Consider the following 13,223-nt stretch of genomic DNA (forward strand, 5'->3'; position numbering starts at 1 on the left):
AAAAACTTAATAAATGTTAATTATTTTGAATCATAATTGTATATTATCTTTTCACCCTTTATTATATTCTTTTTTATTGTTATTATAATTAAATAAGCAGCACTCTATATCTAATATTCTAATTGTTTACTCTGCACCCAACATTTCGATCGTCCGCAAGCCTTGACAGTAGTTCGCTCGTTAAGAACATTCCTCTTCCAAAGTCAGAGGTCACGGTTAAGGTCTTGTCTGCAATGTCAGATTATTTCGGACAGACATGTAGGTCATTGCGAAGAGATGCGGAGCAAAGAGATTCTCCGCTCTCTCAACGATCTTTCTCTCCTTTTCTCTGTTACGGTAGTGCGCCTGGCCTAAGCCTGTAGTGCATCAAGCGCGGCAGATTGGAGCGATTCAACGAAGCGGAATCACGAAGCCCGGCACCAGGGCCAAGGGCGAATCTCTTAAGAGACTGATTCACCTGCTTTGCCCAAGCCATGAGCCGAACATCGGCGATGTTGTTGTAGGTCAAAGCCGAGGACATATCGAGCGCAATGGGAAAGAACTGCGAGTCGAAAGTCAATTATGTTGGTCGATTGATATATAAACAGTTTAATGATTTGGCCTCGACAAAGCCGTCATCCGACAAGCGAACAATCAATCGAGAGATGTCGATGAATTTGTACTTTAACGATAACCATCGTATCGCTGTTTTTGGATGCCAAAATTGTTCATTTTTTTATCTCTAACCCTTATCGCCCTTATCTATAATTAAAAATTAAATTTCTTGGATCAATAAATAATACAAATTAAAGGAAATAAACAAATTCTTATACACTGTATATTAATTCGTAATATTAAATTATTAATTATTAATTATATCTAATATTAAATTATATTTTAGTTTTAAACATATGCACTTTTTCAATTAGGTATGGGATCTTTAAATATAATCAGGGAGGCAAGATAAATAACAAAAATATTAAAACTCAAATATATTAAAAGGATCTTAGTGACTTACGTGCGATCTAAATCTGCAGCGGGTGCAGCGGCCAAGTTGTCAATCGACGTGAACATGCCGCCATTACTATTTTTTCACGCTTAGTTGTGGCTATACATTTTGTCGGAATTCCATTTTCTTTCTTTACCGCAATGCGTCGAAGGGGAAAAAAGTGGAGAAACAAGTGCGTAGTAAAAAAGTCACTCGTCGCGGTTATTCGGCGGTCGACATTTATCTTGTCCAACGAGATCGTTTCTCGTCAATGTGAAGAATTTTTAGCGCTTCGATAAACACTTAAATAAAAACTCGAATTTCTCCCAAACGTTTTTCTTCTTCACATCAATTATACGACACAAAAATATCATTCGTCCTCTAACTATATTTATCTGAGCTCACTTTAATTAATTATCTTCTTTCTTTAGCAAATAATCGATATGATATCAGATTAATTGAATGTTATAATTGAATATTAATAACATATTAAACGTTTTATATGTAACACAAATTCGTAATCTGCTTCAAGCTGATGCGGTGGTATGTTCATATAAAGAACTATTACTTGTCAGATTAGAAAAGAAAATCGAATCAGTGTAAATTTCAGTGTAAATATTTTTTTATTCTCTATATGAAGTTTTTCTGCCTTTTCGCTTTGCATAAGTAACGACGGTAAAAACATCCAACTAGACAATATTCAGGAATCAACACATCACGATAAAACATAGAAAACTGATAAACCGGTTGCCAGTGAGTCGCATGATAAAGTCGTCGACGCGACATGATATTTTGCATATATATTAATATCGTGATAATGTATACAAATGTTTAAAATTATTTTGATTTCATCATCAATCGTCAAGCAAAGCAAATGTTTAAAGTTTTACTTATACTTGTAAAGCAAATAAATATTCCTATCTAAGACATGAATATGATCTATGGAAATTGTATTTTGCAAAATAATTAATTAATAATATACGATATGCAGTTTTTTTCTCATTTCAGGATTTAACTATTATAACATTCTCTACATACTAACATACTACTATCCTAATCACTATTATAAAATTCGAAATTAACATGTTTACTGTAATTAGTATTTTTACAAAAAACAACGTGCATATAAGATTCAATGATCTTGTAAAATGATGCAATCGAATGAAACTCTATTACTTTTTATTGTATATAATAGAGCCGTTATATAAAAGCAATTTTCAACATTAAGTATATTTTATTATTATATATGTTAACAATAAATGAAGCATAAAATACATTTAATTTGCCAAAATTTACAGCATATAATAATTAAATTTATTATGAGTTATTATTATGAAAGACGGAAAAATGATGTTTCTTCGCTTTGTTTCCCAATAAAATTTTCAAATCGCGGATGCCACACGTTAAGCAATTTTGGGATAAATACAGATTTAAATAAATAATCTTGTTTAAGTCGATTAAATATTTATTTATGTAAAAGAATTGCAAATAACTTCCTTAATTTAATGAGAGATTTCATTACATTATCGACAATCAGTGAGCATTGTATCGAAATCAGTTAACGCGATTTTCATATCATAACAGCGATATTTTCATATTTCATTACTTTCACTTAAATATGACTAATTTTTACAATTGAATTTAACTTCGGACTTGAAGCCATATCTTTGATCATTCCAGTTCCAGAATTCATTCATGACAAGAAACGTGACTTTAATCCGAAAGCCAAATCTAATTCTAACCATCTATGACAATAATTAAAAATTTCGCGATATGACTAATTTTATTCACAATCAAATTTTACTCAATCAAAATCAAATTGATTAAAGATCCTATCCTATTTAGGAGAATACGGTTTCGATCAGTATGACAAAAAATAATCGATTTTGAGAATTAGTTCTCAAACATTCTGTATGCGGCACCAAGAAATAGGTGCGTCTTCCTCATTTACTCACACACGCAAGCTACAGCTCACTCAAACGGCAAAAAAACGCAAAAGCATCCAAGACGGAAATACAATCCCTGGAAGTTCCATCTCGTGCGCGCGCGCGCACGCGCGCTATGAGTCTGGAATACACGAAGTAACCAACAATCAACTAGTAACCCAGACTTTAGTATTCTCGCGGTGTCGTCTCGTACGAGACTTCCTCATTCCAGAGTTGAGCTATTATAAAGCTCTCCTCCCGCCACCACGTACCTTCGCCTCTTCCTCCTTGCCGTCGTTGTCGCCATCGCTGTCGCTGGCATCGTATACGAGCCCAATCGCATTACTTTGCCAGCGCATTACTTTACGCATCCGCTCGTTTATTCCGTGTATTCCCTCTACTCTGTCCCTTTCCAAATTTCCCTCTATCCCTTCTCCCTACTTCCTCGAATGGCCCAGCCATTTTCCATGTCGTTTCATCGATGCTATGGAATCGCAAAGGCTGCTGAGAAAACTCGCGGAGGGATGGAAAACTCGTTATCTCACGCCCGAACGGTCTCGCTATTCGGAAGCTTCGGAAACCGTATACTACCTCGATTGAATACCGAACGGAAAAACTATCGGAAGACAGCGGTAGGAGTGCCGTCAGAAGTTCCGCGAAGATGCGTGATAACGCGCCAAGTACAGCTAATCGATTCTTTCCAGAGTGGCTTGGCGTTGAAGGGTTTAGAGAGCAACAAATTTGTCATATGTAAAGTGCTAAAAAAATAATGTACTTCAGCAGATGTTGCCGAATCTGCAGTAGTTTTTCTTAGCAAATCTTGCTGGTACTATTATTAAACGTATAATATTTTGCGATTTAATTAAGTAAAGTAGAAAGTCCAATTTATTAGGAATTTGTGAATTGAAAGAAGATAAGATAATATTAGCTATATATATATTAACATTTTTTACTTCAATAAATATTGATCGACTTAAACAAGATTATTATTATTAACGTCTATATTTGTTTTAAAATCGCATAAGATGCGCCCAAGATGCTCCTGCGATTTGGAAATTCTGGTGAGAAACAAACCGAAGAGGTATCGCCTTTCCTAGACAAAAACTCATGTCTGGTGGGGAAAACCTGTCGTGATGGCGGCAATGCAAAACGACACGTGCGGTCGAAGGACAGAAGGCCAATAATTCTTAGACTCGACGTGTGGGTATTATACCCCGTCACCCATTTACTTGCTATGTGTACAGTGCCTAGTACAGAGAGCCATGAGAAGCGAGGCAAAAAGTACGCATTGCGTATTTGCATAACGACAGATTCAATTAAAATAAAATCAATATCTTAATTGAATAGATTACAGCCTTCGTAATGTAAGACAAGCAAAAGGCAGAAAAGAAGCAAATAATAAAAAGAAATCGATAATTCTGTATTACGTCAGTTCTTAATATTACACCAAAAATAGTGTCACGCATTTCCCTGGATATGGAGATATAAAATGTAGTATTCGCGGTTTATATAATCTTATAATTGTATCGCTCGCGCGCGCGGCAGTGAGAAATAAAGATCATCGAAAGTAATTTCTACACCAACCACGCTTCCTTTCTCTCGTCACGTGCCTCTAAGGAAACTTGGCGAGATATCGATCGTTAAGTTACAGGAGAATCGAGGATTACATCAGGAGAAATCGAATGCCTCGCGAAGAGCCAAAATTAAGGATGAAACCTGTAAATTTTACATAATCCAAGAGCTGAAAGAATGCTAAGGACAGATCTTCAGAAAGGGAGAAATTTGGTTTCTCTTTTTAGAGAAAAATAAGTTCCTCCGCAGACGGAAGCATTTCGATAATTTCCAAACTTTCATCAGTCATTGCTACACTGTGATAACTCACAACGCACAACTCAGTAACGCATAAACTTTCAAAAAATCTGTCAAAAAAGAACATTGATTTACTTATTTGAGACAAAGTATCATCTCAATTACACACTCAATACAGCTACTGAATAAACATTTCATCCGGAACCGTTATTGCACCGAATTGTTGTCCGAATCGAAGCAGTTGCACACTAACGAATTCGCCGTGAATTATCGTGATAATTTATTTTATTACGCGAAAGCCTGATACTGCGAACTTGAAAGGACTGAGAGGCTCATGATAAATAATACAAATGATTATCGGTGAAAGCGAGATATCAACTTAATCGCATGGAAGGAAAGTGATGTAACTCATCATCAATGAATTATATTAGCATTTTCGTGAATATTATTATGTCATTTATTCAATAAAAGGTAAATCAAAGAGTGCTGTTAAACAATATTATTAAATAATTAAATTTCTTTTTATCTGCTTACTATATCTCAGTTAATTAAAATTTAAAAAATCTAAGAACATTTCCTTCCCCTTATCAATACAAAAGATTTATGTAAACCAAACTTAATGTAACGCCAAAATACGAATAAAGTAAAACATTATATTTTATCTTGTATTTCATTTCTTATTTGAAAAGAATCTTCGAAAAATATGAAACAGGAAAAGTTTTACCAAAAAATTATTGGAGATTCAATTTGCTCTCTACCGTTTCTTGCATTAGACTATGTTGATCAAAATACACTTATTATAACTGATACAGATGATGTCCATTGCATTAAAAAAAAACAATAACGTAAAAAGGAAAAAGACATTTTCCGTATAAAGGAAAGATGAGTTTTCTTGGAGAGCCAGTACGTCGCTGCAAAAGCGATCGTGAAAAATCTTTTACAAAACGGAGAATTATCAAAAACCAAACGTCAATAATTTTCACCAGTCGGTACATCACGTTGCAATCGCTTTGCATTTCTCCGCGCGCATCACGGGCGTGTGGGAAGATGACAATGCACCGGTGGCCTCGCGCCCGATACGTCTTACATGTAGTTACGCTCTCCGCGGCAATTCTGCTGCACGCGTCGTGCATCGTCCACCATCGGATCGCGTAACGATCCCCATTGATATTCCACGATTGCTCCTGGCACATGACCAATTGTCGTTTTTATCTAGGTACTTATTTTCTATCAAGGAAAACGGCTGTAAAGCGAAAGAATTTTCTGCCACCAAGTATCATTGATTCTTGATAAAATACACGCATCAAAAGGAACTTTGCATTATTCATAAAAAAACGCTAAGTGCCTTTTCCTAAATGTTTTTTCGCAAATATTTTATAAGCGTGATTTAAGCATGAAAAAAGCACTTTTGTATATTTCAACAAAATGTATTTACAATGAAATCAAGCTTATACTGTTCTAGTATTATTAATTTAACAGTTAATATAGGAAAATCGTGTTTCTGAAAAGGATTTCTTTTTCGCAAATATCTCATAATTATGCGCACGTAGATACATGGTATTGTTATTCTTACTATGCTACCCACCTCTGGCAGGTGCCCAGTTTTTCTATTAGAACAAACGCCAAACATTAGAAATGCTTGCTGTCACGATAGATCCGTTTGGTATCGACAGCATGAGGCTATTTTCCTATTTTAACATTCAACCGCGTATCCATCAACTGTTCGTAGAATTATTAATAAGAAGCAAAAATATTTTACAATTTCATTATTACAGTAATGTTATTTTGTGTATGTGTGTGCTTTTTTCAATAAAGTACTGTCACATTTAACATTGAAATGACACCGATATGTAGCACCTTGAAGTTTTGAGTGGTCATAACTGAAATGTCATATTTTATAACACAACCACTCATCAAGAAATGGTGCTGCAGGAAAAAATTTTTTAAATTTAGTCACTGCAGAGCCTTTGAAAGACTGTGTATAATAATAATAATGAATCTTAAGTTTTTCGAATTGTTACCATTGGAATATGCAGCCATATAAGTTAATATTATATTATATCTAATAAAATAGTATATTACGTATTGTATATAGCAGTGAAATACCAAAAGAAAAAAGAAAAACAGTGGATTTCGCCTTAAATAGCGCTTATTTTCACGATGTCACTTCATAATAATCCATCTATGTAACAGTAATAAAACCTTTGAAGTTTGTTTAAAATATAAACTAAGCACCCAAACCAGACAGAGAACCAGAGGGATATAGGGACGGAAAAGGGGTATACAGAAACTGCATAAGAAATCCACTGAGTCGTGCGAGAGGTTCGTATAGTGATGGCATTATGCCATTGCCTGAAAGAACCACCGCAAAAAATGCCCGTCCTCGATTTTTCAAATGAATTTTATGCCAAATGATAGCTCATAATGAGACATTAATCACAGAAACATTTTGCGATGAGCATATGATTGGTTTCAGAGATATTCAGAGGGTCAAAGTGGTTACCACCTACTGAGAAAGTATGACACTATCGACACTGTATAGCATGAATTTTGGTTGACTTTTTTCGAAACGTAGTACCTATGTGTTCTTTAAGTTGCTGATTACGAATCTGATGTCAGATTTCAAAAATTCAAGATGGCGAATCCAATATGGCGGATCCAATATGGCGGATATAAAATATAAAAAAATTAAAAGTATGAAAAAATGGGCAATTAGAGTAAACGCTGATATTAGTGCGTATGTTGTCACAAGACAATATATAATTTCAATAGAAATACATTAAAGTACGTTTCGGCTCAAATTCGTAGCCATCTTCAGCAATATAAAACCAAAATATTCTCACATTCCTCCGTACTTATGGTGACAGCTTGGAAATTCCTTAATCAACACTTATGGTGACAGCTTGGAAATTCCTTAATCAATACTTATTATATTTATTATATTTATTATACTTATTATATTTTGGTTTTATATTGCTGAAGATGGCTACGAATTTGAGCCGAAACGTACTTTAGTGTATTTCTATTGAAATTATATATTGTCTTGTGACAACATACGCACTAATATCAGCGTTCACTCTAATTGCCCATTTTTTCATACTTTTGACATTTAAGAGTGATAATTTCTTTTTATAAAAAAAATTAATTTCTCAAAAAATTGTTATCTAAGCGGGTTCAGGATCGCAAGCGAGTCGCACAGGAAAGCGCGATCCTGAACACGCTTAGATAACAATTTTTGGAGAAATTAATTTTTTTATATTTTATATTCGCCATATTGGATCCGCCATCCTGAATTTTGGAAATCTGACATCAGATTCGTAATCAGCAACTCAAAGAACACATAGGTACTACGTTTCGAAAAAAGTCAACCAAAATTCACGCTATACAGTGTCGATAGTGTCATACTTTCTCAGTATAGGGTAACCACTTTGACCCTCTATATCTCTGAAACCAATCATATGCTCATCGTAAAATTTTTCTGTGATTAATGTCTCATCATGAGCTATCATTTGGCATAAAATTCATTTGAAAAATCGAGGACGGAAAAACGGGCATTTTTTGCACCCTTTTTGCGGTGGTTCTTTCTTACTTGTTATGCGCTCGATTGTATAACGGTCCATACACAATCGTCGAGTCAGACAGATGTATCAAGGAAAACAGCGAGACTCCTGCACCGGTCTGCAATAAAAGGTGCCTTTTCCTGCTTACGGAATTAAGAATAAACTTACATGTCTTTTTATCGCGTCAAGATAAAACAAGAATATTCCACCGTATCATAAAAGTACGCCTACCTGCAATTTTCATAATGTTGTGTATCTCTTATTTTCCTATATTCTTTATATGTTTATTATGTTTCTCCTACATTCTTTATACTCTTTTTATAATTTTAATTTTTAATGTATTATGTGTATTTTTCTTTACAATTTTTACAGAACAAATTCTAGTCTATACATGAACAAATCTATAATTTAAAAAGGCCCAGAGCTATACGCCCACAAATCCACAGATCAAAATGAGGCTGTGGTCATGAGGTGCGTTTCGTTAATAGCGATAATTGTAGTAAAAAGTGATGTTGCGTCGCGCGCAGGTGAGGCAGGCTCGATTGAAGTAACTGGCCATTTCCTACAAATTACACGTTTTGACGCTTCGCCCTGCGATTTCAAAGTTTCAGAGATACACTTTGTTACAGTAGCGTGATGACGACCGACCGTGTGCTACCAGCTGTCCAAAGGAGAAAAGGCATCACTGCAGCGACACTGAAGCTATTTTCGTAGAATTCTGTAGGACTCCGACACAACACGGCATCTTGTCTGATTCTTACCGCAGCTTTTGTGCCCAGTTTCTAAACAATGTTCCCTTAAGAGTGCCCTGTGATTTATCGCGTGCAGAACGTTGGGAAGATCTCGCTAATTTTACGCGAAGAAAACGATGCTTTCTCTTCGCAGTCGCAGAGCACTTTAAAAGACTGCCAAAAAAGTGAAAGTAAGACTGTAGAAATGGTAAAGATGCAAGGTTCAACTATTATTGAAACATGAAAGCTCCTTTTTATCATTTCTTACATCTTTTACATAAAAAATAATCTCAAATATAAAACAACAATTTAATTCCCATCTATCTTTTCAACACAATTCGGATCTGATTATTTTTTTAACGTTCTCACATTCATTTAAAATTTCCTGATATAAGACACAAATTTTTAAAGCTGTTGCTTGATACTCTATCATCTTGATACTCGCTCGTTGCGAATCATTGTAGGATATCATCAGCGGGGGCTTTTATTTATTTAAATATTCTATATTATTTGATTAGACAAATGAATCCAAAGTCGAGTTGCTTTAACGTTCGCGTGAATCTCGACTATACTGGAATTGACCGAACTAGGTCGTCATTCTGCTCCCTCTATTATTGTAGGTACCTGCGTCACGTGGCCCAGTTTCTGTCGCTCGTTTCTATCGCCACAGCCTCGAATTAACCAGGGTCTCTCTTTTTACGAAGCATCTATCCTCGTCAGAATGGAAAAAGCACTGTATCTTGACCTTTTTTTATAACGACAGACACCGATTAAAAAAGCTCTTTTCATCTATTATATACATGTCGTTACTAAAGTACGTTTAATGACGTGCGCGTATTTTAATAGCAGAAAAACGAGGTTGCAGTCTATTTGCATTACCTGACATCTTTGTAAAAATAAATATTTGCATTATCTGACATCTTTGTAAAAATAAATAGTTTTTTCCCAAATAAGCACGAGATAACACATGGCTCTTTAATCGATAATGTCAATCCATAGTAATAAATCAAGAAAATATACGAAATAATAAATATAACTATCAAAAACTCCTATTTTTCTGCTTTTTTTCTTTTTTAAAACTTCAGCACTAAAAAATAAAAATAAAAAACATAAAAAGGTATAATTGATTAAAAGATAAAAATGTACAATCGTAATAGATACCGATGCTTTCTTTATATGAGATAGTTACTGGATGTCCCCGCAATGACAACAAAGATGAAGCGGCGCCAAAAGCCGCGGATGCAATCCGAGAAGAGCTGCGAGTGAATGACAAGTAAATCAAGTGTATAATTGGAATTCAATTCGCACTGTGGCACAGATACACGATATTAGGATTCCTCTAACAAGCTTTGCATTATACATACGCCTATGTAACGAACAAGCATGTGTGCGTGTGAAGTTATCGCTCAGACTTGCAAGAAGATTGCATTATATTCCAAGTTTTATTTCCTTTATCAATATTTTATTTGTTATGTAACTGGGGGAAGATAACGAGATAAAGTAAATGACTTTTATTACTTATTAAATAGGAAAAAATAATAATTTAACTAAAATTTTGTAAAATATAAAATTTAGTTATTTACATATTTAATAAATAATATTTATTGAATTATATTTTAATCTCTAAATTTTAACGTAAACAAATATGAAAATAAAATGTTTCTCACGGAGAAATCATCTAGCAAATTAATCAATAAATTCACAGCAATGCTGCAAAACAAGCAATTTGGGATAATATATATTATGTTCGTCATGAGATAATATGTATCATTTAGCTGTCGATTAAAAAGCATAGCATGCTCTGTAATCTGCAGCGAGCGCAGCATATCAGGAGGAAAACGTTTCGTACTGTTTCCAGAACAGAAGATACAGATATCCACTAAAGAACATGGTGAATGAATCGACGAGTAGGCGTAAGAATGCCTCGCTCGTAAATTACAATAAGAATCCATTATTACGAAGCGCTTACAATGTTCGCTTAATACATATGAATATTGCATGTATGTGTGGGACTACAAGTGTCAGAGTGGAAGCGATGTTATACCAAGCCAATGTAATTAGCTGTATCAAGTCATATCTTATTTCAAATACTCATCTTATTATACATACCTGATACTGCTACCATCTTCAATGTCATATCATTAACTTACTTTCTTACACTTGTGCGGAAAAAGAGAATTATTATTTGTTGAAAATTATCTTTCCAAAGGATAGTTTTCTTAAAATAGCTATGCGAAAATGTTTTCTATGTGCATAAGATGCGCTTACTCGAGGTTGCCGCAATGTATTGGGTGAGTGCAAAAGTTTTGATGGATATCGTGATAGAAAAATAGACTGAGTAATTTAATGCAAAACGATTTATGCATTCTGTCAAGTAATCTCCATTGTTCTCTATTATCTTTTGCCAACGTTCTGGTAGCATTCGTATGCCTCTGTCATAAAACGTGGCCGACTTTTCGTTAAAGAATGAAGAAACGAAGTTTTGTACATCGTCAAAAGAAGCGAATTTTTTACCATTCAAACTATTTTGTAACGATCGAAACAAATGATAGTCAGATGGAGCAATATCAGGAGAATACGGCGGGTGTAATAGAAGATCCCAATTTAACTCCCTGAGCTTGCGTTGCGTTTGCATCGAAGTATGGGGTTTAGCATTATCATGATGGAACATAACGCCTTTCCGTTTGGCCAAACTCGGACGTTTTTCTTCAATTGCTGCCTTCAAATTATCCAATTGTTGACAATACTCATCAGAATTGATCGTTTCGCCAACAGATAGCTCATAAAAGATCACACCTTTACAATCCCACCATACTGAGATCATAACCTTCCGAGGATGCAAACCGGCCTTTGGCATTGGCTGACCGCTTTCATTACTCTTCCTCCAAGTTCGTTTCCGTTCCACATTGTCGTATTGGATCCATTTTTCGTCTCCCGTTACTAATCGATCCAAAAACGGATCGGTTTTTAATCGGCCAAGCAAGGAATTAGCTATAGAGACTCGGTCTATTTTATTCTTTTCTGTCAGATTATGTGGCACCCAAACATCAAGCTTTAAATTGTATCCAAGTTTTTTTAAATGTCGAAATGCGGTTGATCTGTTAACATTTAATCTCTCAGCACCTTCCTGTGTCGAAATTCGTGAATTGGTATCCACTAAATTGCGCACAATATCGTCATCAATGTCAGAAGGCCAACCGGAGCGTGGCTGATCTTCAAGATTAAAATCACCCCGTTTAAATTTTGCGAACCATCTTTCGCAAGTTGGAATCGACACAGCGTTCTGTCCAAACGCATCGCAAATGTTTTTTACGGTATCCGAAATGCGTGTTCCTCTCCGAAACTCGTACATCATAATTACACGCAAATGAATTCTATCAATATTCATTTTCAATTGTATTCTAAAACAACAAAACTGATTTAAATCAAGCCAATTCCCATTTATAACGATAGCTAGAAGTATTACCTTTTAAACGGTATATAATACATCTACGAATTTCTAAGTACTGCCGTAGAACTGAATCAGTTACAACATATATGAGAAACCCATCAAAACTTTTGCACTCACCCAATATTAAATAGGATACATATAGGAATTTTTCCAAATATTTCTTTGGTCTTGAAAAATATAATAAAATTTCCTCACGGCAAAGGACCCCGCACCAAACCCCGTGAAATTGGGCCCCGGTGAAAATGACTGAATTTGAAATATGTTGTACCTTTTGGATCACTGAACAAGTGTTACCTCAGGCAAAATGTCAAAAAATGGACAGTTTCGTCGTTTCAACCCTTCAAAGCCTGAGGTCAGACCAGCAAAGATATCACTTTCGGATCAATGCGGTTATCATTATAAGGGAACAATATGAATTTTTAGTGAACAAAATAGTTAAAGAATAATTTGTTTATGTGACAGTATTTTTTAAACGATTTGAAAATGTCATTGTTTACAAGAACTGATTGCAGATGTAAATTCTGTGTGAAAAATCATAACAGCGTTTTCCTATATAACGCATTATTTGCTTTAAAATAAGCAATAAACAAATAGCTGATAGTGAAATCTATTCCAGTAGCTTGACCCTTAGTTATGAAAAAACAAGTACTGTTAAACAGAAACAATGATATTAAGTGTTTTTATTACACCTGCGATTAGCCTATATTATAGTTACCGGAGTCTACCACGTGGAGGTTGCAGTGCGATTTTAGATTCCTTTGGGATGCTTTTTGTACGTGA

At 34.8% G+C, this 13,223-nt stretch overlaps 2 protein-coding genes across 2 annotated transcripts in view; both read right to left on the reverse strand.

Moving 5' to 3' along the window:
• Positions 1-13,223, reverse strand: part of LOC105280205 (solute carrier organic anion transporter family member 3A1) — a 93,987-nt gene that overhangs the window by 72,448 nt on the left and 8,316 nt on the right. The window lies entirely within an intron of this gene.
• Positions 10,617-13,030, reverse strand: LOC113562167 (histone-lysine N-methyltransferase SETMAR-like). The gene has a single exon (XM_026970584.1). It carries the CDS (start codon positions 12,378-12,380, stop codon positions 11,238-11,240), a length of 1,143 nt encoding a protein of 380 aa, XP_026826385.1. The 5' UTR covers positions 12,381-13,030; the 3' UTR covers positions 10,617-11,237.

The sequence above is a fragment of the Ooceraea biroi genome, chromosome 6 (assembly GCF_003672135.1).
Source record: "Ooceraea biroi isolate clonal line C1 chromosome 6, Obir_v5.4, whole genome shotgun sequence".
NCBI lineage: Eukaryota > Metazoa > Arthropoda > Insecta > Hymenoptera > Formicidae > Ooceraea > Ooceraea biroi.

Excerpts from the sequence above, each read along its gene's own strand:
- LOC113562167 (XM_026970584.1), bottom strand. The coding sequence starts at position 12,380 with ATGAATATTGATAGAATTCATTTGCGTGTAATTATGATGTACGAGTTT.